This window comes from Calliopsis andreniformis, unplaced genomic scaffold (assembly GCF_051401765.1).
Source record: "Calliopsis andreniformis isolate RMS-2024a unplaced genomic scaffold, iyCalAndr_principal scaffold0022, whole genome shotgun sequence".
Classification (NCBI taxonomy): domain Eukaryota; kingdom Metazoa; phylum Arthropoda; class Insecta; order Hymenoptera; family Andrenidae; genus Calliopsis; species Calliopsis andreniformis.
Genome location: NW_027480432.1, coordinates 1,094,402 through 1,120,882, shown reverse-complemented (window position 1 = coordinate 1,120,882; position 26,481 = coordinate 1,094,402). Strand labels below are relative to the sequence as shown.

Sequence of the window (26,481 nt, the reverse complement as noted above, 5' to 3'; positions counted from 1 at the left end):
AATAAACAAGATTCCGTTCGTATCTACAACTTGGTTTACAACAAATAGTTGTCTTTCTTCTTTCCCCCCTTCTCATCCCTTGCCTGACGTCCGCGAATGTCGATTCAACCCACGTAGAAAATCGAATTTCTTAGCAAACAGCGGTAATTATTTAACTATTTTGAATTTTTGAAATTTTAAATTTTTGAATTTTCGAAATTTAAAAATTTTGAATTTTTGAAATTTTAAACTCACATTTTCATTGCTGTAAGGATCCCTTCCTCCCTTTCCACATCGCACAAATCTTCCTCTTGTCATTTCACCACTATCCATCCGCAAGTCTCTTCTTCTCACCGCTGAATTCAAGCGAAGGACTATTTTCATTGTTATTTCCCAACGCGAATTCAAGATTCTGTTTTGAATTCAATTTTTCCCCGAGATTCTCGCACGCGAAAGTTGCAGAAATTATTTTCAGCCGGTCCTCGAATATTCGTCTTTGTCAGCTGGCTCTTCGCCTATAGCTGAACCGGTCCTGAACGCAGGAAGAGAATGTTATTATTTCACGTTTCCGACAACAAAGGGAATAATAAATTGGTGAAAGAATACGGAAATTCGCAGGGTAAAAAATGTAGGAAGGATGTAACGAAAATCGAGTTGGGTGAGCGTCCCGACAGTTTTCTCGGTTGGAAATAAAGTCCCACCGTTTCAGCGAAATTCAAACGAAATCGTGGACGACACGCGAACGACGCTAATTAAGATACTTCCACGGACATGCACGGCGGATCGTTAATGCGCGTTTTCAACGAATGATTGTCTCTGAATGGAACGCGACGATATTTGCCCGTCGACCGACACATAATAAACCAATTATTATTTCATTGCAGAACAATATTTCACGCGTTCGCGTGGATGCGTTTTGTCGTTTTCGTCGCGTCCCGGAAAGATTGAATTATTGTTTTCGCGCGCGCCCTGCGTATTTTCCGCACGGTGCGTGCTAAAACAAAAAAGAGGAGAGAGAAATAAAAAATAACAATTTGCGGTCTTCGACTGTTAACGCGCGCAATTATTCGTCGTTCGATTAATCGACGGTGGAGAAGATAACCGAGAAACTGCTCGTTACGATCGGTAGAGGAGAGATTAATGAATTCCTGAAAAGGTATGCGGCTATCGGTGATTCATGCTTAGAGCAGCCATAAAAGGTCGATAAATCGGGAAAAACCGTTTTAATGATAATACTCGTTGATAAAATGAAGTCCGGTTTTTCCGAGTGGTTCCTAGATTGGTCCGAAGCATCTTTTTTCTGCTCGTGTCGACATTTAACGCGCTGGCAACGAACGAGAAAGAAAGAAAAACAAAGTACAACGCGCACGCGACAAACATATAACGATGATGACGATTATCGGCACAACGATCACATCGTCGTCGCATCTCTCTCGCGGTTTCCGGCGCGCTCCTGCACGTCTTTTTACTTCTGCTCCTCCCCCCTACCCCATTTCTATATTCTTCCTTTTTCGTAAACGCGATATAAGTAAATATCTCTAATAATTAAATAATGAGTCGATTAGCGTGACGCCTGACGACACGATCCTTCTTTTTCTTTTCCTCTCTCCCAACTGCTTCCTCCTTTCTTTTCTTTACTCATTTTAGTACTGTCTCAGAGTATCGATAATTGCAGTTCTCAATATAATTATTATAATATTACCATCCTAAAATACGGTCAAATCACTGCCGCGAGCAGCAATTCCGAGGCACTACGAACAGGCCACAGAGAATATGGCCGCGCAATTAATCATCTTTTTCAGATCATCTCTGTGTCTAATTACGATAAAAGACTAACTGTAGAACGCCTAATATACGTATAATCGTATTTATATATATATATATATGTATATATATATATATTTATATTTATACTTATGCATCTCGTTCTCTATAGGTATAGATCATCATAATATTTATAATATATATATATATATATAATGTACAATAATTAGAGAGATCACACGTCTTAATATAGAAATTTAAAAGACTATTCTCTAGTACGTTGAAATTTCCTCGTATCTTTCATTTGTTTCCACTTGTCTCGTTTTAAGTATTGCCACGAAATATTCTTTCTTTCCCTTTTATACCGGCTGATGTGACGATAATAATTATTATTATTAAGATCCGGATGAGCGGACATCACGAGGGTCTTTCCCAAAGTCTTTTTAATCCCACCCCCCTCCCGCCCTCTTTTCTTAAACTTTGCTCCACTTTTTCATCTTATTTTTTTGAGCTACTCTATCGACTATCCTACTTACGCTACACTACGGTGTCTCAGCCTTCTTCCACGTTCCCTCCTCTTTCATTTCGCTTACCTAGTGTTTATATATCAGCACCAATCTGATTTTAAAACCGATTCAAAATATCATCATTATAGATTAATAGAATAATATAACCTGTCGTATAAATATACATTCAAATATTACTATATATAGTATACAAGAGTCTCATACCTCCCCGTCGCGCGAACTATCGTCATCGTCAACTTGTCGTACCCGAAAGCTATGGCTCAGCATACTTTTTTGGAGGGGAGACACCACGTCGTCCTCGTAAATCCTACCTAATCTCTCTTCTTCTCCTTCTCTTTCCCATTTCCCTTTCCCCGCCCGTTCTCGCCCCAACCCTGCTCTTCTCTCTTCCTCCCCTCTTCGTCTTCATCTTCCTCGAGTCTTCTTTTTCTTCACTCTTGCATCCTTCACAGCGATCCCATCCACTCGCGTATCCTCCGTTCCTCTCGTTTCCACCCTTGACCCTGCACGCGCATTCGATTCACTCTTTCGCACGGACGCACGCATTCACGCACCACGCATCACCACGCATATTTTCCTCTGCTCTTTTTCGCGCCATCTCGGTGTGTCTTCTTCCTTTTTTGTCCCCAAGTTTATTTCTTTGTTTGTGTTTGCTCGTCGGAGTGAACGGCTTTACATATTTACAGGCATTCTTTTCGTGGTCGTGTGTTCACCTCCCATTCTGGGGGCGACGTATCTTCTTCCCATCACAAATCTCTTTCCCTCATTCTTCTTCCTTCTCTCTTCTTTGTTTTGCTTCTTTAAACATAGGCAAGTTAAATATCGTATCACAATCGTTTGTTTTTTTCTTACTCTGGTTTTTTGTTACTCTGGTCGAAATCGAACATCCCGAGCCCCAAACCCTCGGGGCGTATGTATTCGAATGAGCGTGAACGGTGCGACGAACGACACACCTCGGACGGCCTGCCTGCCCGGAACCACCGAACTCTCGAGCTATTCGCTTATCATCCACGAACTAAACGCGAGAAGGTACCTCGTTAATCACTCATTAATATATAAAAAATACAGTATCGGGGGAATAGACGAGATTCTTCGTTGCCAGTGGAGAGAGCTCGACGGTGAACGTCTGACTCCTGCCCTTCCTTATCCACTTGCAGTCGCACAGCTCGCGAATACACGTCCTCTATAGCCCGCTCGAGGCCACTCGAGGGACCACCGCACCTCTGTGCATTTCAGAGGCAGAAAGCGTGATTCCATTGGCGCACGCCTCCTGCCTCTCAAAAGAGGAGCAAGCCTAATGTGGATCGCGTCACAGTTAGAAAAGTGGTCTCGAAAGGCCACTTGATTTCGTTTCAACTATACCTGCGTATACAGAGGCCACGATTTCGGCTGGTCCGTAACAACCACTGCCCTCGAAAGACCTTCAAGAAGGAATGGGCCTCCTATCGAAATTCGACCAGTACCGAGACGATCCTCCCTCATGAATATTATTGCACACGAATAGAAACTCTCGACTCATCGTCGAGCTCTCGGGGACACTAGCTGGCGACGACGCGCTCCGGGGCTCGTTGAGCCCATGGAACGAGGAAAGTAATCGAACCGCGAAACGAAAAGAAAGACCCTAGTAGTAAATGCACGATAAATGTCACGGGTAGTGTTGCTGGATCGGCTGCTGGTTGCAACGGTGCGCCGCGACACTCGACGCCGTGACTGCGGCGTCTGTCTGCAACGCGTGACCGAAGCATCGCTGAAACCTCAGCGGTAGTCCTGCTTGCTAGTAGGCGGCAGGATGGACGGTTAGTCACTGCGGCGGCAGACCTGTCGGTGGTTTGAACTCGCCAGTGACGGAGACGCCGTTCGCCTGGCCAGGGAATTGCGCCGTCGACACAGGCGGCTGGTGGTTGAACGCTGGCGCGTAGCATTGCGGGAAATAGAGCTCTGGCTTGACCACCGTGGGCGTCAGGCCCCTCGGCACTGGCACGGGGCCCAGGCCCGCAGGTGTTCCGGGTGGCTTCGTATCGCTGCTCGAGTTCCTGCGCACCTTGGCCGCGTGTGGATTCATGTGGTTGTCGATGTGCTTCTTGACCTCGGGCTCGGTGGCGAAACGCCGCCTGCAGTTGGGCATGGGACAGCAGAACGGCCTGTCGCCCTGGTGGGTCCGCGTGTGTTGGTCCAGGATCGCCTTCTGACGGAAATCTTTGCCGCATTGCTGACACTTGTACGGCTTCTCGCCGGTGTGGATGCGCAAGTGCTGGTTCAGGATGGTGCGTTGACGGAAGTTACGGCCGCAGTAAACGCAGCCGTATGGCTTTTCGTTCGTGTGGATGCGTAGATGTTGGGTCAGGTGGGACTGTTGCCTGAACCTTTTGCCGCACTCTGGGCAGGGGTACGGCCGAGACTCGATGTGTATGCAGCCGTGCTGCAGCAGCGTCGACTTCTGCTTGAACTCCTTCTGACAAATCGGACAGCGCACGTAGAGAGGCATCCCTGCGGAGCGACCGTGTTGTATCACGTCCGGTAGACAGCTCTTGCTACCACCCTGTTGCTTGATGTACTGCAGGGCACCGAAGCTGCCCGTGCCACCGGCCCCGAAGACCGCGTGGTTCCCGCCTTTCGGGTCCTTGAAGTAGGCAGGGTACTGGATGGAGTTCGCGTCTGGCGCCGGACTGAATGCTCCCGACTGGGTGTCCGTGTCGCCGAACGTCGATGCCACTTCCTCCTTGCCCTCCTCCGGGGGGAACGGAACGTCCTGAGGCCAGAGTGTCGGCGTCATCCCGTTCTTGAAGATCAGATGCGGGCTCACGTCTGTAACAGACAGGGAAACAGGGTTCATCCTCGGCTGACCAAGCGGTTCGTGGTTGGAGGAATTGTTAGTCGCCCGGACTACGGCACCACGCGACCAATAGAGAGGCTAACTACGCGTCAAAGGAGGTCAACAGTTGTCTCGTTGGAACGCGACGAGTGCACCCTCGAACACCAGAAGCTAGCTTTCTTCCGACGACTAATCACGACTTGTCCTAGACGCAAATTCAATCGATCAGGGATACTGAATGACAAAGTGGAGTCTCTCAAAGTTATAGGTGTATCAGGATTTCAAAATTTTTTTCATTTTCAAGTACAAGTCTTTCGATTTTCAATTTTTCTTTGATCAGGCAGACCACTGTTGAGTTTGCGTCAAGTACAGAGGGAATGTTAATAAAGCAATTAAACGCGCATTTAACCGCGTAATCAGTTATATAGAGAAGTTACCGATCTCACCTCCTCCACCTGTCACGAAGGGTAGATGCGAGAATAGAAAGTACATATTGTTTCTTAGTGACTCGAAACGAAGAGTGGATTCTCTGCAGAGGGCAGAAAAAGTAGATTGGGATTAGAAGGAAGAGGACGGAGGAGTTGGAAAGGAGGCTCCTCTATCTCACAGCTCACCAGCACTCTCGCGTCCAGCTCAACCGTTCTGATTCTTCGGTTGGCCTTGGCGGCAACGAGGCCAATGCTTCGATTTTGCAATAATTTCATTTACATACGCGAATGGCCCGCTGGGAACCGATAAAGGGCAAGCGGAGAAACGTAATGGGTGAGCCCCTTGTATACCAGTAACGATTGGAACCTATGATTGCGATATCTTGACTGAAAGAAACGTGTAACTGCTGAGGTGCTCGAATAAGTATCCGTACCACCTTGAGTTTTCGACAACGCTCTGTACAGGACAAAAGAATATCGCAAACAGATAGAGTATACAGGGGGTCGTGAAACGAGAAACGAAACGAAAATAAAAGACAGGATGATTGTTAGTACGTAGTCTCCGTCGACATATGGAAAATGGTAAACGGAGAGAGAGACGATGACGATGGCGACAGCGTTAAACCATAGATATTAATATGTATATATATATATATATAAAACGATGATGATGAAGAAGATGACGATGGTGGCGTCGGTGGCGGTGGTGATAGTAACAGTAAGAACCGGTGAATGGGTCAGTGTGGTTGTGGTGGACGCCCTCTGGGGAGTCTGGGAGGCAGAGAGAAATGCTCGCCTTGGTGTGTGCGGACGTGCTGATTCAGGATCGCCTTCTGACGGAAGTGTTTTCCGCACTCCGGACATTGGTATGGCTTCTCACCCGAGTGGATGCGCAGATGCTGGTTGAGGATCGCGCGCTGCCGGAACGTACGCTCGCAGTACACGCAAGCATACGGCTTCTCGTTCGCATGTATGCGCAGGTGCTGCGTTAGATGCGATTGTTGCCTGAACCGCTTCCCGCACTCCGGACACCCGTACGGCCGACTGTCCGTGTGGATCCGCTCGTGTTGCAGCAGCGTCGACTTCTGCTTAAAGTCTTTGCCGCACGTCAGACACTTGAACAACCGTAGGTCGCTGTTCGCCCCCTTCGACGACTTGCCACTCTGTTGGACGATGTCGGGCAAGCCAGTCGCCATGTTCGGTGCTCCGGGGCTGGCGTACTGGTGGGCGTCCAGACTGGGTCCGCCGTCGCCCTGGCCCAGGGACGTCAGCATCACGCCGGGCTGCTTCAGGTAGTGCAACGCGGAGAAGCCGCCGGGCGTGAGCATGTGTGGCGGCACCGACGGCGATGGATGCGGCCTGGCCTCCTTGAAGTAGTGCTGTGGGTACTGCTGCAGCTCCCCAGCCCCTGGAAAGCAGTCGCTTCGATCCACCTCGTGAGGGGTCAGTTGCTGTTGAGGCGAGTGATCCTGCTGTTGCGTCTGTTGCTGCTGTTGCTGCTGCTGTTGCTGCTGCTGGACTTGTTGCTGTTGCTGCTGCTGCTGCTGTTGCTGCTGCTGGACTTGCGCCTGCGTCTGTTGCTGTTGCTGCTGCTGTTGCTGTTGCTGCTGAGAGGTGGCTTGACTCGATTGTATATCGTCGTCAGGTGGGGTTAAGGCTTGTGGCTCGGGCGGTGCCGAGGGGTATGGCGAGGGCACGGGAGAGGCCAACGAAGGCGGGGGACCGCTTTCTCCCTCGACAGGGGGACCACAGGCCTGCTGTGGACTGCCGGACGAGGAGGAGCCCTGCTGTTGCTGTTGCTGCTGCTGCTGCGGATACAGGCCCCCGTCCTGGAGAGATCCCGGGCCCGGGCCCCATTGCCCCTGGGGTCTCTCCATGTTGTCCTTGTATAATACGTAGGGCGCGCCAGTATCTGGAATCAGACAAGCCGAACGAACCTTTATCGATGCGTGCCCGTGAAAAGTAACAAGCGTCCGCCGTTGCTTTGTTTCGGTCAGAGATCGTTCCAGGATTCCTCGACCGCGGGGCGGACTCAATCGTTGTTAATCCTGGGAGGACTTCTGGGACGGATATTCCCAAATTATTTATGGAACGCGCTCCGATGCGATAACGTGCAAATTGTAGCCTGAACAATTTCAATTAGCTCTACTTAACCGCGAAACGTTATTACCGACAGATTTCCATCTTCGCGCGATACTAATTGGGCACGATTCCAATGATTTACAGGTCTGAAACTTCTCCTCCCAGGATTAAACATCATCCCTCCTTGACTGCTCTCTTGATTATCAATATAAAATATCCGGATCGAATCGATTTCCGCGAAATAACCAAAGTACTCAGCACTGGCACAAAAACCAGCCACGGTTTTATTAATTTTCCGTCACTAATGGCCCGATACATCAAGATCGGTAACGGTAACGCGGTTCTCTCATTTAACGCGCTCGTAAAATTTTAGCGATCGGTCCATGACGCACGGCGAACCCAGGAAATGAAGGTGAAAACGCAGTTCTCTGTCCCTTTCGTTTTATCGATGCCTCGACACCCCGTCACGGTCGTTGTTCGTCGCTCGGAGAACGACAAACCTTCTCGAATCGGCTTAATCGGCAACCAGAGATCGCGGCTCCTTCGCTGACCGACGACTTTCGAGCAAGCAAAACATTGTATCGGATCGGTTCGCCGCATGTATACTTTCTACCACGTTGAATCGACTACCACGTTCCTGGTCACGCATGGTCAGATACGTGTCCGGTTCGAGTGCTTCGCAAGTTCAACGGCTGTTATGCAGGTCGGATGCACGCGGGGGATACACGTCCACGCGAATGATTTATGAAGTGTTCCACAGTATCTGCGATGCCGAATCTCTCTGCCCTTTCTGCTCGCGCGAAACCGAACCTCCCTTGCTGTTCCCTGCGTATTTTCGCTCCTTTCTCCTTCGTTATTCTAGGCGATAACCGTTTTCGAAGTTTCGAACGAGACAGCCAGATAGGAAATGGGGCGGTCGTTCCAAAAAGGGGATGATTCAGATTCGAATTCCGATTTGGCAGCGTGGCTCGACTATTCTTTTCTCTCCGACGATGGGTGGGGAGCTTTTTGCGTTGTTTGGGATACCGAGACTTTTCGGGATTGAAATTTAAACGAGTTGTGGTGTTGGGATCAGTTTGACATAGGACATTTCATACGTCGCCCCCCTTGGAGTATTAAAAGAAGTGGTCGAAAATGTGGTCGAGAGTCTAAAAACATAATAAAGCTCTCCAGATTTAACATCCAGAAGCTTTTAAGATTTCTTCTATCGAAATTCCATTATCCAGTGTAAAATTGAAACGAAGGAATACCGAAAAGAGTCCAAAGCGGAACAAAGTACGAGCGAACGCGTGCTCTTGTTATAGAATCGCAGGCGACACACGTAATCTCAGTTATCACATACGTACAGTTGTGTGTGACGAGGAAAACAACGATCCAAGAGTACGCGAGCGCGCCTCATGATTATGGAATTCGCATTATGCAACGTTACACAAAGTATTCCGTTTTATCGGATTAATTACCTCGCTCTTTATTCCATTCTTTCGTTTATCCCCGAAGTGGGGCCAGTTAACACGCTACGCTCGCACGCGGACGCATCTCTTTCCGCTTGAGCTTTGTTTTTGCGTCGGGAATGACGCATCGACGGATTATCTTCGTTTCGTTCCGTTTATTAATATCAGGAGCACGCTTTTCCTCGTTACCATATACGATTTACTACTCCCTATCGATACGAATCTCCACGAGCAGAAGCACAGTCGTTTTCGTTGTTCGTTCGAGGATACATTAGCAGCAATCGTCGTGGATGAGAGTTGTTGAACCACGAAGTAGGAAAAAGACGACAGAAATTATTGCGATACCGTTGCCGAATGTGCAATGGGAATCTCTGAACCACTTTCGCTGGAGAATCTCGCGAGGCAGTTCGTGAGACAGATATTTAGAAATGTTCCGAAATAATTTCAAACTGGACAATCTGAAAATTTATCTTGCAGCATATACGAGAGTTATTAACACCCTAGTTTCAGTAGGAGTTTCTCTGGTCTCACGATTAATCTCGTTTCTATAAGCACTTTCTTGGGAGCTGTTGCTTTCCTCTACGTGTCCGGATGAAAGGAATGACTTTGCTGTTTAACACGCTCGATTGTCATCTATGCCTTTTGATACAGCTATTTGCTGAGTGATGTATGTCTGCGCTTTTAGGATCGTCAAAATAGGTAACTTTTGTTGAAAGTTGAACTTCAAAATATGAAAATTTAAAAATTTGAAAATTTAAAAATTTAAAAATTTGAAAATTTGAAAATTTAAAAATTTAAAAATTTGAATATTTGAAAATTTAAAAATTTTAAAACATTCCTCATAAGCGTGATACATTTCTCGTTGAACTTCATAAATGCGCTTGAAGCATCGATTCACGAGAACGAGAAATCGCCTCTTTACTTCTTCTTCAATGAATCGCGAATATAATTTTTTGAAACATAACCCGTTGGTGCATGCTCTTGGAGTTCGAGTCCCGTTTCTCGCTCGAAAGACAGATTCGCGTAATATGAAAGCAACATTCGAAGAAATTCATTTTTTTCTTCATCTTTTAACTTCCTTATCGCACGAGGTCAGGATTGATCGGTCCCATCTACATAATATTATCGCTTATTTATTCCAGCCGGCTGTTACTGAAACCGTCTCTTCATACCATTAATTACGTTAATGAGTTTGCACGAACATGCATGCAGAAGTGTACAGGGGGCCCAGAAAATCCTGCTGCACAAAGCAGGATAGTTATTCTATCTGTATAAACAGACACAGTAGTTTTTCCGTTGTAAATGTTTCTCCCATAAATTATAAAATCAGCGAAGAAAGACAGTTCCATATTTGCGATAATATTGTCATAATTTTCCTGACAGCCAGTATCTCCCATAATCAGTAAGCAAATCGTACAATTTGTATGGGGAAGGGAAGAGGAAGTCGTTAACATAGGACTGTACCCTCTTTTCCACGTGCACGATATTTAAACTTCTTGAATTAAATCGACGCCCTGCTGTTTTCGGAGATCGAGTTATGACGCAACCCTTTGCATGTTTCTCACAGCCTGTACGCTTTGAGTAAGAAGAGGAAGAAAAGATCACTGAGCTCTTCATACGTTACGCTTAAAACACGTGGAAATATACGAAAAGGATAAACACGTGAAAATCATGCAATCTCCTACTGCTTCCTATCCAATTGTCGTCAATATGGTGCTTTTCAACTCCACACTAACTAAATTTTCTTCCAACATCCCTCCTCGCAAAATGAATTTTTAATTTCTAATTCTCCTCCTACACGCTCTTTCGCCACGAAATTTCTTTTCAACGTAACGTTTCTATCTCGTGAAATAAATTACTTTTCAATCCCTCGTCGAGCCGACAGGCGAGAAGCAGCGATCGGCCATGCGTGCACCGTCTAGCGGAAACTGGTTCCATTTTTCCGAATTTACTGATAGGAACGAGTCCGACGAGCCTAACCGGCGACGGTCTTAGAGCATTTAAATGACATTGGCAGCGAGTGGCGGCCACACAATTTTACAAATGAGCGGGCTCCGACTGCCGCCACTCCTCGACGGCCGCGGCGAAGGTTGATATACAGATTTCGCGGTGAAGGTCGGTTTACAATATCCGGTATCTGATGTTCAGTATTCCGCGAGAGCAATATCTAACACGCGCTTTCTCCCCAGCGTATGCCTGTGCGCTGATACGACTGCGAGAAAAGTAATTGTTGCAAATTTCCAAATTCCATCTGTAGGTTTCTTGCCTTTTTAAACATACTTTTCGTTGATACGTAAGAGTCAGCATGGAGGCAAGATTCAAGGCATAAGGACAACTGTGACGCGCGAAAATGCCGCGCGAAAATGCCGCGCGAAAATGCCGCGCGACGGAACGGTATAAAAATAAGCGTCCGCCTTCTCGTAAATTTAATTGCGAAAGGGATGGAGGAAAAAAGGGGAAACGGATATTTTTCACGTAGGTGGATGCGGCGTGTGGTCAACGAGAAACAGGATTCCCTCTGACCCGGATGCCCAATAACGTTTCCTTTAACATTGTTTTGATACATATTTTCTGGACGGTGTTCTTTTAGAGGTCACTCGTTACGACACATTCTTGTCGTCTGAATCGGTAACGCGTCTGAATCTCTGGGCTACGAAAGATGAGCAACACGCGGCATGGAACAGTACCTGTTGTACGGAGTCGCGAGTTTTTTGCAAGGGATCGTCAAAAAGAGACGCGCACGTCCGACCAGAGGAATCCCCCCACGCCACGATCCCGTCCTCTGAATGACGTTTTGGCGTGCAACCGGTTTGCCAGCCAAGGAATTTCTACGAAATTAAACGTTCGCGATGAAAATATGGCCCGCTGCCCTCCTCGCCCGTTTCGCCGATAAATTAGACCGATTCGTTCTAGATCGCGACCGTATAAATAAATACCAATCGGTCGCCAGCCAGCAAAAACGGCAGGCGAATGGCAAATTCGGTGAAAACGAGAAGAACTTCCATAGACTTGGCGCAGGGGAGCGACCAAGGATGAAAGTTCATATTTCAGAAAGTTGGGGTTCAGAATTGAGGGGGTGTGAAACTAGTCGTCGACTGATGTGTTCAACTTTCAATTCAGTTCATTATTTAGTAACGATAGAGCTTCAATTTCCACAACATCATAAGATACCTAGTGGAATAAACCAGGGGATTATCGATGGCCCATCTCTGAATTCAGGGTCCGAGCATTATCACGGCAAGTGAAAGTTAGTTGGTCGTTATTCCCGGGCGAAACGCGTTCCACTTATTTTTTCGGAGCGGTTCGAGGCGGCGGTTCGAGGCGGCGCTTGAAGGGAACCGCTCGATTCCTGGAACGGGAAACGTAAAGTAATTGAATCGGTCGTTAGAGTTCGAGGCGAAAAAAGCTCCCATCTGGCGCGGGGGAGTCGGTCCGCTTACGCAGACAAAACAACGCGCTTGGCGATTTTATTGTCCGAGAAAAGCCGGTAACACGCCATTAGGCCGCGTTATTGGAAGACCGTGCTGACGGTTTCGTCGTAAAGAACCGCTGTTTTCTTCACGTTCCTGTGTTTGATCGACAGCCTTACGTATTCCGCTAAGTTTCAACGACTCGCTTTTATTAACTCGCTTTCTCGTTTATCTCTCCTACTCGCTTGACCACCTAGCATCGCTGTTTCGACTAACGCTACTTCTACATTTCCTTCAACTCTATTCTTTTTTATTTCGGACAATCCCCTTCGCGTCCTTTCTCATGATACTGCACGCCTTGGAAAGGCGAACGATCTCGAGTACACTCCTTCTTTCAGTTTCGATGAGAGGAACATAGGAATCGTACATTGTCCATTTAGAATTCAATACTGCTCCAGCTGACTCTTTCAAAAGAAGTCTACACTTTCCAAATAGCTCTGAACAGGAAAATAGTGAGACAGGTTGTTGTCTCGCAAATAACCGAGGCAGGTTGCCAGTCAATCGTCCCCACGGAACGGCTCTTTCTCGCCCAATTAAATTTTCAGAAGCTGTTGATCGCGGCCTATTTGCGCGTCGGGAGTCAACCAGCTCGGACGCACGTGACAAAATAAAGCGATTATTTGTCCACGTCGGGGCCATTATTTCAATCGCTTTTGCACGAAATCGTTATTACCCGGTTTCCAGGGACGAACCAGATGATTCTTTAACGAGATTCCGACCGGGAACGTGCAGCAGATTCGCCGCGCATTAATATTTCCTCGCATTTCATTGATTTTGCAAATTGCGTCCGGGGACACGATTCGAGCGTATTACGCTCATCTTTTTTTCTCCCCCCACCCACTCTGAATTTTTACAGTTGCACCTTTTTAATCGAATCACGAGGCGACAGAACCCGTCGGAAATTTGGCAGAGACTTTTCCATCGAATTATAGCTGGCTGATTCACTCTGCTCCTACTTGTAAATTCAGAATCGTTGATGAATGGAGACTGATATTCGAGACTGTTTCATGTTGACGGCAGTTTTCGCGGCAAAGGTCAGCTTGCCGCAGTTAGTCGCAATCTTTCAGCGAATAGACGTTCTGTACGAGCGCTGTTAACGAGATGAATTGGACTGTCGAACGAGGCGAGCCTCGAGAGCACGCGACGAATTGCATAAAATTGATGGCAAAAGTTGAGCACTTTCTCCTCCTCGGCATTATCTACTTAATGCAGTCGTTCTTAACATTTTGCTGTCAGATTCGATAGAAATATCATTAGGCCACGCACAGTATGTAATTTCAATTCTGCTTGAAAGACCCTTAGGATTATTCTCAATTGATACATTGGCAACGATAGCCAATGTGTTGCAGGAATTTCCCGCAAGTTTTCAGCACTCCTTACAGAGGCTCCCATGAAAAACATCGACTGGATGATAAGGCGAGCTATCGGAGTGCTTCGAAGAAGTTTACGTTCACGCACGATACACCCGTTTCTGATTTATCGTCGTTCTACGGAGTCACTGAGCGACAATAAAGTTTTTCTTTGTATCTAGCCCTCTCTCTCCCCCTTAATCGCACACCCGGGAAGACCTCGCCACTGAGTGTACTAAACGCGCTCCCCCAGCGCCACTTCGTCGCAACGAGCTTTCGAAAAACCCACCCTTCGAACGGATTTTATTTTCTTCCCACCGAGGGAGCTCCAGCGCTCGATTCGGAGGTCGAATACTCGACTAGTTCGTCGTCAAAACCTCCTAAATGGCTGTTCGCCGCTCGAAATCGCGCTCGACACGATTCATCGTACGATAACTGGTCCATGTAAGATGCGTTAGTCCGCGTTAAGTCCCCCATTCGTTTCTCCAAGCCTCGACGAACTTCCCTGCCAGTCGATAAAGTAAATGTTCCAATACCTACACGCTTAAGATGTCAAATGTCCCAGTAAGTAAAAAATCTAAAATTCTATATCCTGATATTTTTACTTTTTATTTTTAATTAGGTTACCTAATACCTTAGAATTTAAGCTTAAAATTAGATGAAATGAACGTTAGTTTTCAAGTATTGGGACATGGTCAACTACTGGGACATTTATCTTAAACTCGAGATTTCTACTGGACAACTGCGCCGAACCAGGAAAAAATGGGAACTAAATTTTCTGGTCGGTCGAGTTATTTTGTTGTTTCGAGACAACCATTGGAGGACATTTCGATCGGTTTACACGATGAACCTGCATCGAGGAACGTTTCGACCTGTCGTGGGACTCTCGATGGGACACTTGTGTCAACAGATTTACGAGAATCGCAAGGCCATAGTCCGGAGAATATACTGGAGGCAACTGCACTCATGTTATTGCAAGAAGTGAATAATATTAATGCAAAAATAATTTAGAATATATACTGGTGTATCGAAAAATTTTGGGCGAAAATTGGTCAACTTTGACTGACGATAACTCCGCGAGAAATCATCGTAAGATCATGATTTTTTTCTTAAATTAAAGCCTGAACTCTTTTCTATGAGATGCTGTATCTGCATTTTATGCTCAATGCATTTCTATCACTGTAACTCTTTAAATTTGAGGATACATTTGTTGTACTCAAAACTGCAAAGTTTGATGGGATGCACAGACTTGCCAAATTTTTTTTCGAGAATGTCGTTTGCAGGAGCATAAAATTCGATCCTTTCCCTCCAATTTAAAAAAAAGATCAAGTCGCTGCGATTTTTTTTCGCAAAGTTAAAGGACTTCAAAGTAACCCCTGCATTTTTGTCATGTGTTGGCACTACCCAATATGCTGTAAAAATGCAAGAGTTACTTTGAAGTACTGTTACTTTGCGAAAAAAAATCGCAGCGACTTGATCTTTTTTTTCAATTAAAGGGGAAGGTTCCAATTTTAGGCTCCTACAAATGGCGTCTTCGTAAAAAATTTTTCCATGTCTGTGGAACCCGTCAAAGTTGGCAATTTTCAATACGGCAAATTGCAAAATTTGACAAAATGCAGGAACTCGCCAAAATTTTTGTTCGAGATGCAATTTGCAGTAGGATATAGCTTGAACCTTCCCCTTTAATTTAAAAAAAGAATCAAGTCGCTGCGATTTTTTTTCGCAAAGTTACAGCATTTTAAAGTAACCCTTGCATTTTTGCAGCATATCAGGTAGGGGCGGTACATGACAAAAACGCAAGGTCTATTTTAGAGTGCTGTAACTTTGCGAAAAAAAATCGCACCGACCTCATTTTTTTTTTAAATCAAAGGGAAAAGTCCAAATTTTATACCACTGTGAATTGTATCCCCAAAAAAAATTTTAACAAGTCTGTACATTCCGTCAAACTTTGCAGTTTTCAATATGACAAACATACTTCCAGATTTAAGGTGTTACAGTGATAAGGGTCTATTAGGCCTAAAATCGTATCAGTAGCATAGTAGAATCCTATTGCCACTAATTAATACTAAAACGTCCTATTATGGTACTCAGTACAGAGTGAAAGTACTTTTTGTGTTCTTCACAAATTTGACGGGGATCGTTCCAGCTATCTCTGACAGTATTCTCATCAGTGATAGGTTCATTGTCGACTGAAAATTATTCGAGCAAACGACAGGCATTTAAACTGTTTGTCAATGAAACGAGAGTTACTTATCACTTTCATCGTGCTTTCCTGCCGCTAGAACAATCGGCTTATGAATTATTCGCGATATAATTACATCGATCTCGGACAGAGTACACCTGCAGCACCGATTGAACGCGCTCTCGATGCTCGATGCCCTTTTCCCGATGTACAATTATGTTACGCCTGTCAGGTTCATTGAATGCTAAACGTCGCGCGATAATTGCCGCCAAGAGGGAACGAGAGAACAACAAACAGACGAATTGGACTTTGAAGAGGAATTTCGCTCGCGTGGCGATTAGAGCGCGACGATATTAATGTCGTAGCGATATTAAAAAATAATAGAAGAAACACTCTATACACAATTTTTCATGGAGTCGTATTCGCGGCAGCAGGAAAAGCACGGTTCAAAGAAAGAATTTAAACGTAGGGAAATTTGTATTAGAGATTCAGTCAGCGTAGTTCCGTCCCTCCAATTACCAGCAATAGAATTTCATCGCTCACTTCTCGCAAGAAACGAAGGCAGAAGTTGAATGGGAGGGGAGCAGATTCCCTGGCAGAAGCAGCCGAAGAAAACGTCGGCGAAATGGGAGGATTTTCGAATTCGATTTCCCGCCAGGACACGCGAGTCTGGAACCGCTCGAGTACCTCCTCACAATGTAAGAAGCGTCCCATTTGACACAGAGACCGCCTCGACGATATCGTTGAACTCGAAGTGAAGAAAAAAGAAGGGGGGGGGGGGGGGGGGGGGGGAAGGGTAGAGCAAAAGGAGGAGAACGAGGAGCAGGGTCTCGAAGCTTCACAAAGAGCTTCGAAAGCGAGTCGGGGGCTAGAGAAAGAATAAGAAAAGGAAGAAGCAGCGGCACGAGTATCTTTGGATTCGATTTTATGCTCGACAGAGAAGTTCCGTGGCACTCGAGTGTATTGTGACTCTCGTCCCGAAGTGGCTCGTGCTCGACGATATCATTGATTTTTCGGAAATGACCGCGCGATTACGTAGCAGAAGGCGTCTTTACGATTTGTTTTGGCGGCGTGGAGCGCGTAAAGAGAAACGAGGAGAAAGAAAGCCGTCGCGAACGGGGTGGAAAGGGACGGGATGGAGGGGTGGAGGAAGAGAGCGGGAATGAGGGAGGAGGAGAGAACGAGAGAACGAGAGAACGAGGGAGAGAAAGAAGGAAATGGCTCGTGGTTACGCATGCGCGCTTTTTTCGTCGGACAGCATTTTTAAAGATTTTTCCTCCCGTAGCAGCTTGCAGATTTAAGTCGCCAGGTCGATCCCGTCGATTCTCGAATGCCCCGAACCGCCTGGCTGCCTGCACTTCGTTACGACGCGCGCCACCCATTGCAATCAACGCGAATATTTTTCGTTCGTCCCTTTAATTCTTTTATCAAAACTCACTTCGACGACTGGCTACAGCCAAAAGGACATATTCGGAAAAAATACAGGGTTTCGAAAAGCTCTTTCCATGCCTGCGAGCATCAAGAGAAAATATGCACAATTATGGAATCGGAGGTTTCACAGGTTTAATAATACCATCAACATCTGTCGCCACGAGTTAATTGATACATTTAAAGCCCCTTCGATATTTTTGGCTGATACTTGCTCACGAATTACAGGTGCAAAAGGGTAGATATTTTTAAAAATGTCAATAGGAGCAGGTGTTATCGAACGCGTAATTTGAAGCATCAGATTGGATTGAATAACTTTCGTTTGAACAACTGTTCGAGATAATGTATCTGTTGGAAGTTACGACTCTGGTCGAAGTGCTTGGAATATCAGTAAACAGTTTGTTCCCCTTTCGCCGGGAATTAATCTTGCCTGTTTTCTTTTTTCCCCCTCGAGTATCTATTTGATTCGAACGGAAGAACTTTTGAGTACAAGAGCGAAGTTTCAAGATAGGTACAAAGTCACCAGAAGTCGGAACACTTTGTAAACTATGCATTCATCTGTAGAGAAAAATTATTTAGAGGTAAATACATGCGCCTAAACGTTGCCCGAACCACTCGTCATTCTTGTCGGATATATTATTCTAGGAGATTGCAACCTTTTTCTATTTTCACCATACAAATTTGATGATATTTATCTGACAACATTATTTTATCTGTTTAAAGTACTTTCGAGGACTCTCTGGAGGGTGGATCGTCCAACATCTCCTTTGCAGTCAGCACAAGTGGTCTACACATCTCATGTAAGCGATAACTACAAAAACCATTACTTTGTTCGAACACAACTGCGAAGTTACTAGCTTCTGAAGATCCCAAGATTATACTTCAGACTAGGATACTCGATATTCTTATTCTCAGAAGAAAAAAATGTAGATCAAAATAAGCTTTTCTCAAGAAAAAGAGCGTGTAGCGTTAAATCTGGCTAGCTCTTCGATAATTGGCGCGTTAGCTCGGGTTCTTTGTAACGAAGGTCCAATTAAGAGTCTCAGACGCATAGGGACACGAAAGACGAGGGCGATAGAATGTTTTTGGGAGCTATGGTCGCGTCCTTCTCTTGACTGAATCACGGATAACTAGAATGTCGTTCCTCGAAAGTCCTTTCGCGTTTAATTGACCGAGTGAAAGCGACTTTGTGGGCTCAAAGTGAAGGCGCTGCCTCGATATGCGTAAAATAAAAGGAAACATTGGATGCTGGGGACCGGGAGAAAACTCGATTCACGCGATATTAGACGCCCCGCCCGTTCTCCGGTTCATCGACAAATTATTCGTTCGCGAGTTCGTCCAGAAGCCTCATCTTTCTCTCGAAAACTACGGTTTCCCAACTCGAAGCAACACGTACGTAACCCGCCACCGTCCCCAGTTTAATGCTCATGAAAACTTTATGAGAGGATTAAGGTCAGTTTATTGCAACCCGCGATTCCGGCTCCGCCGTCGAAATTTCGCGCGACACTTAGCTACAGTCGTTCGTGGTAGCGTTATCGCAGCTTAATCATTCGCTTGCCAACATGAGATTAGAATCAAAATATGATGCAAAATAATAGTTTATCAAGAGTATAGAATTCATTTAGCATGCAGGATTGGTTAGACGAAATCTACAATTGATCCAATACTCTTATGTCTGTTCGTAATTGATCAAATTGGCAAAGTATTTGTGATATTTTTCGTCTGAGTGAACGCTGTGTCACATTCGTCCTTCAGTCTTATTCGTTCCATCAAAGTGTACACCCACTTTGAGGTGTTGGTGTCTCGGCCACTAGAAGAAACAAATCACCGATGTAGTAGGCTACTTGAGTCTCGAGTGGCTTGTCCCTGAGACTCACTTTGAACGTCATTCAAACCTCGAAAGTCCTCGTCAAGATTTTCAAGCTCTATCGAGCCACCCAAAACTGTCGAGTCGTCCAGTGATAGCCAAAATAATCTAAAGAAGAACGATAATACCAATTGAATGAAAAGTTAGAGGAAGGCACTGAATACCACTACCCCAGAAAGATCACATTCATAGCCACAGACTGTCTGACCACCGTGCCAGATCGTCGGCTTTCTCTTCCAGTGGTCGAGGCATCAACAGTCCCAACAAACTGATGCGCGTGGTAAAAGGGACGGCTGAGGATTTTCCGAGTAAGGAAACAGAGCTGTTCGCGGCGCTAAGTGGACCTAGGAAAAAGTTCATTGACGCGTGGTCGGCGCGGAGTGAAAGCATCGGTTTGTCCATTCAATTAGTCTCTCCGTGGTGTAATGCTCGCCGCGACGGCAGCCGCGATAGAAATGAGTTATTGCAGCGGGGAAGACAGGCGGCGATTCTGAATCGGCCGCGGTCACCACTTAATACACTAGACGCGCGGCGTCTGAATCTCATTCTAAATCGTCGGAGGATCGGTTATTTTGTTGCGTCCTTGCGCGCTCAGGAGCCCACTCCCTCTCCTAAGCGTGGCCGCTTAAGATTCGCTCGGGGGACCGTAGCTGATTTAATCGTACACGCGGATAACAATACCCGCGGCTGCATGCGACTCAGCATATTGAACTTTCGCGTCGTGAGAAGAAATAGAAATGGCCGTTTACCCGATAACGCTCACCGGCTGCGAACAAGCCAGATATCTTTCCCTTTTTTTCTCGCTCTCCCCCTGTTCGTTTCGGAGAGAGGATTCGAGAGGCGCTTTTAATCGCTCTGTAACACCTGCGCGCGTCGCGGACAGGATGTTAACGACGGAATTAGTAGATTTTTCTTTCTCTATACAGACAACTGCGTTTGAATTTTCTTGAAAAATTCGCCCGACTTGCCTGGGCTGGTTATCGAGGCAGGAAAAATATTTGTAGGCTACTAAAGTAAATTAGAAGATCATAATCATTTTCACATAATTGAGTATTCTCATGAAACTTTCCGCTCTTAAAGTATCGCAGACCTTAAACTTCGTGCCACTGTGAACGCGTTGAGAAGGGTTGCATAATGAGATCATAATGAAAGGCAGAAGGGTGACAGAGAATTATGAATGATTATAGTAAACACTCATCCCTTACTGAAGTATCCAGCAAGACGAAAAAGTTCCCTGAGTCAACCAAGACGACACTTAGAGCAAAGCGATTATTTACAACGAATCATTCATAAGTTTCTTTCAATGCAGAACGATCGCGCGCGTCGGGGCTAAGTCTAGCGATAAACCGGCGCCAGAATGCACTCATTGTTCGAAGCTTTCGCGAAAGCTTGACAAGAGAACGCATGGAACATTTAAACCTATGTACGACCACAGGCAGGATTCGATCCTTTTCACAAGAACACTACTTTCATTTAGCCTTCGCGCCTCCTAGGCATCAGAGACGCTGCAATCCGTAAATTCAATCGAAGAACTCAATTATTCTCCGTGGATGCGTCTGAGAAGGTGAAAAATGCGTTAGAGGAAGTGTATCGATGGGAGTAGAGTTAAAATCACTCGCGGCCTCGCGGCCTCGCGGAAAACGTTCATTTGCAAGAGCAAACAGTAGCCCCGCTATTTATCGAGTGTCAGAGGGAATACCTACGGCCCATTTTCGTTATCGAGCGTCGAGAAGGGACCGTCGGTGGCTACGACGCGGAAAGGGAAAGAGACAGACTGGGGAGGGACGGGGCAAAAACACGAATCGAGCGCAACAAAAACATAACTTTCCGCGATGGCGAGCGCGAAGGGTGCTCGAGAAACGAGTGGGTCCTCCTCTGGTATTCCATCAGTGTTATATAGCTCGTCAGATCGAATGTTTGTTTTCAGAAAAATAGACAGGAACGAGACGCGATCGCGCGCCGCTGTTAACACCGGCAGCCTCTAGTACGCATTCACGAAGCCGAAACGTCGCGTACGCTTTGTATTTTTTCCCTTTGTTTCTCTTTTTTGGAGGGGGCTTTGTCCTGTCTTTTGTTATTCCTACATGTAGACGTCTTCTTTTTTAACACTTTTCTCGTCGGCCTGGGTCCCTTTGATGGATGGGATACCGCTCACGAATGGACCGCGCAATTTCAATTCTCCCTTCGATCTGTACCTCCTTAACAAGAAATATTTCAATTCCATTTGCACAGTACCTCGATTACGAAGCTTTAGAATGAAGATACTTGTCAATTACTACTGTCACATCTATCGTTTTATATTAGGATCGCATCATAGAGATAAGAGGGTTATATGGCGATAAGGTTACCATAAGATATCATCGATATTTCAAGAAACATTACTTCAACCACTTTCATCCCCACGCGTATTCCCCCCAGTATTCTGTAGATTGAAATACGAACTCATGTGCCACTCTCCCGCAAAGGGGAACGCTTGGGACCCTTCCCTCCTACCAGCTCCCTCATTCCCCCGTATTTGCAGTAGAAACAGAACTTCTGAATCAGCCGAGGATCTCTAGGACATCATTTTTTTATCTCACCATTGACAGTGTTCCCTTGAACCCTATCAGCTGTATCCTGTTTCACCTTGCGCTTCTCTGAGAGGAAAGGAGCTCGGGAATGGCTCGGGAATGGCTCGGGAATGGCTCGGGAATGGCTCGGGAATGGCTCGCGCATCCGAATAACGTCGGCTTATCTGAATCGTTACGCGAAAAGAAAATACAGAAGAAACGTGTGGCCCAAGTTTGAATCGGAAGGCGCGAGGTTAAGCAAGATCGCGAGAACGATAGCGCAACTTGGCACCGCGCGTACGAAGATAAATCAACGATTTATTTTCCGTGTTCCATCGGCTATTCCCGAAGACGACACAGTCTCGGGACGTTTCCATGAGCGAAAGCAACGGATCGGGCCGACATCGAGCGATCGCAGATTTTCTGCACGCGAACACGCACTGGCGCCCACACACACACACAACTGTTCCCGCGCGTCGATTCTTACGTTCGCTGTTGATACGGAGCAACGCTCGCTCCTCTTATCGTCAGAAGTCACACGATAAACCCGTCGACGTTTATTCTCCAAATATACAAGCGGCACGATCTCCTGCTCCCGAGTTATTCGATGAAAAAATGAGGTTTAATTGCGAGGGCCACACGCCTCAGCAGTGGCCCAAGACTTGCGAAATTGGCGATAATATCGATCAGTTAATGATTCGTGATTGTGTTGAATAATTACTGACCCTGGGTGAGAGGGAATTTCGATAGCTAGAGGAGATTATTTAAAATTTAACGCGTGTAGAGTTGCAATTCACCGTCGATTCGTGCTGCTGCTACATTTGCGAACATGGAAGAAAATAAATATTTTCAACGACTCCTTGCAAATCGACACAATTTTCTTGGATATCTTTCAACTTAAACACTACCGATAATGAAAAAACTATTTAGAACAATTGAATTGAAAAATGATTGGAGACATAGCGGGTCTGTTCGATTGAAAAATCGTGACAAAATTGATCGTGACAAGTACCTCTGAAATAAGCAAAGTTCCACAGACCAATCATCTGTAGTTGTTCTGGTGGTCCAAGTCAGGAATCCAGGCTAAACGAAAACCAATCGTTTTATTCGCTGCGATTGACTTTATACCGTCCAATAACGATCCGGGATCACCAGCCGATGGCGATATCCTCGTCATGTCAACTGGCGAAAATGATCCTGTTTCGATGACGACGCCGACGAGGAATATCGCGATAAACCTACAGCAGAGATAACGTTCACCCTTGCCGGTCGATAGCTCTCTTTTTCTCTCTCTTTTTTGAAACTAAATTACAATTCGACGCTTCATAGAACGGAAACAACTGAATCACTGCTAGCCGCGGTGTTTTATTCGCGTCCACGAGGGACTTTTTCGGTCAGGTGTACATTTTCGTTCCTCGAGGCTCGCTGGCAAAGATAAGACGCAGTTGCCCGCGCGAAACGAACGTACCGCGGCGATTCCCAATGGTCAGAGCAGCCACACTGTGCAACGAACGTAATTACACCAAAGAGTTGATCCCGAAATTTCCAGCACGAAGGAGGTCCGAGAGCAGCGTTTAACGCGAGCCCCGAGGAAGCTTGAATGCAACCGGATGTTTATCACTCGCAAACAAATTTATTCGAACCGAAACAACGTACAGGCACGATCCATTTCTTGGAATCCCTTGTAGAACACTATCGACAGGCAGACCGAGTGGAATCGCGACGAGATCGTTCCATTTGCAACTGTTCACTGATCACGTCTAGCCATCGATACGGGTACGGTCGAGGGTCATCGTCGACTCGCCAACGAAGGCGTTCGTCATCGCGACGGTTGCGGCTGGTTCACGGTTGACGGTCGAGAACGATCGTGGTCGTGGTGGATGGTGTTGCTGGTGCTGCTGGTCGGCACAGTCTCTCACGAGGGACGTTCTCTCGGTCACGAGCGGCACGATCATCACAAGTCTCCGCCGTCAGCAAACGTTCACCTTGACCAGGCTGCGGCGCGATCGCAGACACACACGAGCAGCGTGCACGTAGTCGGCTGCGAGGATCGCGAGAGGAGCGTTTACGCGATCGCGACGCGATCGCGACACGATCGGAGATGCGAAGAGATGCGAAGAGATGCTGCTGCGTACAAGAGTACTCTCGAAAATCTCTTGCTCGCCAAGAGAACGCGTTTCGACACTCTGCACTGACCAGACGATAATTTCAGCGACGATTAGATGACCCAACACCGACGATAGTAATGAGACCGTATTTTGCGGATCAGCACGCTCTCTCTCTCTCGCTCCTTACCATTCGTCCCCTACGACTCTTTCTCGTTGTCTCACTCTATCTCCCACTGCCCGTCTCTTCTCTCACTCTCTCCCCCCTCTCACACTTTTTCCTCTCGCGCCTTTTGCAAATCGCCCAAGCTGAGCACGGTGGGTATACCTTCATCCTCCTTGATTCTAGGAAAATTTACGACGCTGGGATTAACAACTATGTGTCTTGATATCAATCGGAAGACATGGAAGAGCTAGAGATGCGAATATAGTTTCAACACTGCTTGACAAATCTTTTCTCCTGCGATACAGGAGGTGCGAAGTAAAGCACCGGATGTGTCATACAAGGAAAATTCCTGCAGACGCGTCCAACGCGCGATCTACTCATCTAAATGCATACGAGCAACCCATAGTAACCGAACGCTTAAACTGTCGTCTACTTTTTCTCCTCTACTGTCGAAAAGCCATCTACAAGTTCCAATGTTGGACTCGCTACAAATCCACAACTATACCCGGTGGCCCTCTTCGCTGCGACTCACTACATTCATCTGAACCGCGAGAAATTCGCGTGTCAGAGCACTGTTTCCACACGAGGCATCGGTCTGTACGCGGTAGCGAGCGGGGAGAGCACACGAGCTTAGAAGCTGGCACGTGTCTAGCCAGCGGCGTGTTTTAATCGGTGTCGGAGGAGCACTTCTGCTAGTAGGTGCCGGCCGTATGTACCCTATGTCGTGGCCTCATGTGCGTGCGCGCGTGTGTGCGCGCGTGTGTGCACGCGTGTGTGCATTGTGTGGGGGAGGCGTCGAAGCAGGAGGGAGAACGAGAGACAGAGAGCGTGTGGAGGTGTGTGTGAACGCAGGAGAGTCAGAGAGCGGGAAGGAGGGAGGGCGGGAAAATTCGAAACCGCGCGCGGTGCAGAGCGCGCGCTCGCGATGACGTCGTCGTTTTGGAGCAAAACGTGGACGGCGCACAGGTGGGCGAAAACGTGATTTCTGGTCATCGACGATGACTGGGAGACCGAAGCAACGGAGGAGTTTCACATTGTCATATGTTTAAGATCCCATTATAGAAGATGTTTGGTACTCACCGGAGTTGTAGTATTCCTTAAAGTAGCGTGTCGCCGCACGCTGCACGATCGAGTAATACAAGTTCACGTACGACGTCGACTGGTTCTGTGCGGAGAGCGCCATTTACACTGTTTTTGGTCGAGCAAGGCTCACCGTCTAATTTATTATTTGATAATATATATGTATTATATAGATGTACGTATCTGTACGTATACACGTGCGTATATACACGGTGGCGTGTCACGGTGTGTACGAGGCACGGGTGTTTTCTCGCGTGATCACACACGGGGGCGGGCAGGCAAAAAACGACGCGAAATGACGAACGGGTAGAAACGCGCGAAAAGAACCGTCTCCCTTTCGTCGCCTTCTTATCCTTTCCCTGTTTCTCTACGTCGCGATTCCTCCTAGAGATGATCGTCCGAACGTTCACGCGGCCGGTCCGACGAAGAGAACTTTGACAAAAAAACTTGTCCACCTTCCGCGTACCACACCGGTCCTCCCTCTCGACCTTTTTTTCCCTCTGTCCCCCGATGCGTATTTACGCGCGTTTTCCTTCGAGCAGCGAGAGACGGTCTCGCGTGCCGGCTAGAGGGCCGCGACTTTGATCCTCGGCACACTCGCTTTCGGGTTACCCGCGCCGGTAGACACAAACTCGGTAGACTCTCGGCCTGAGCCCCCCCGAGTAACTCGCCAAGACCGAGACACTGGCGAGCTGCAGCGTTGCCACACTTCCGTCGCCGCGGTGCGCGCCCGCGGAGTGGGGATTTCTGGACTGGTTCCGCTCGGGTTTGGGATATGGTAGACACCGTCATCGTCGTCGTCGGCGGCGGCGACGGCGGCGGCAGCGGCGGCAGCGGGAGAGAGGAGGGCGAGAGGAGGGCGAGAGGAGGACGAGAGGAGGACGAGAGGAGGACGAGAGGAGAAGGTGCCGGCGTCGGGCGAGTGGTGATGGCGGCAGGGGCGGATTCACGCGGCCACGGCCACTGGCTCCTCGACCAGATTCGTTCTCCACCGCGATCGAGAGGGAGAGACCCTGTTCTCCACTCGTCCCCTCTAGCCCCGGCGAAGAAACCTGCCGCGGTAAATTGGGGTAGCGTGACGGGCAAAATTTCGAAGGACGATGCCTCGCATGCAGACGATTGCCGGTCAACGAGCTCTCGATTCTGTCGTTAATTGGATGGTAGCGGATTTATACTTTGTTCGCGAGTCAATTACGGATTCGCTGGACTCCACGGCTGGTCCCGTGGGTACCGAGCCCTCCT

The 26,481-nt window shown here is 47.1% G+C and overlaps 1 protein-coding gene and 1 long non-coding RNA gene across 2 annotated transcripts in view; one reads left to right on the top strand and one right to left on the bottom strand.

The window, feature by feature from the left end:
• LOC143187408 (uncharacterized) overlaps positions 1-26,481 on the top strand; it is a 90,636-nt gene that overhangs the window by 16,941 nt on the left and 47,214 nt on the right. Inside the window, exon 2 of the long non-coding RNA XR_013003200.1 lies at positions 18,196-18,272. This is a non-coding gene — a long non-coding RNA (uncharacterized LOC143187408). The remainder of the gene's footprint in view (positions 1-18,195; positions 18,273-26,481) is intronic.
• LOC143187405 (uncharacterized) lies at positions 4,072-25,342 on the bottom strand. Its single transcript, XM_076391638.1, has 3 exons — positions 25,240-25,342; positions 6,307-7,422; positions 4,072-5,075 (listed from the first exon to the last, which is right to left on the bottom strand). The coding sequence occupies exons 1-3, from the start codon at positions 25,340-25,342 to the stop codon at positions 4,072-4,074; spliced, it is 2,223 nt and encodes a 740-aa protein (XP_076247753.1).

Excerpts from the sequence above, each read along its gene's own strand:
- LOC143187405 (XM_076391638.1), bottom strand. The coding sequence starts at position 25,342 with ATGGCGCTCTCCGCACAGAACCAGTCGACGTCGTACGTGAACTTGTAT. Across the intron at positions 7,423-25,239 it reads TAAGGAATACTACAACTCCG|ATACTGGCGCGCCCTACGTA; the intron begins GTGAGTACCAAA and ends GTCTGATTCCAG. Across the intron at positions 5,076-6,306 it reads GCACGTCCGCACACACCAAG|ACGTGAGCCCGCATCTGATC; the intron begins GCGAGCATTTCT and ends TGTCTGTTACAG.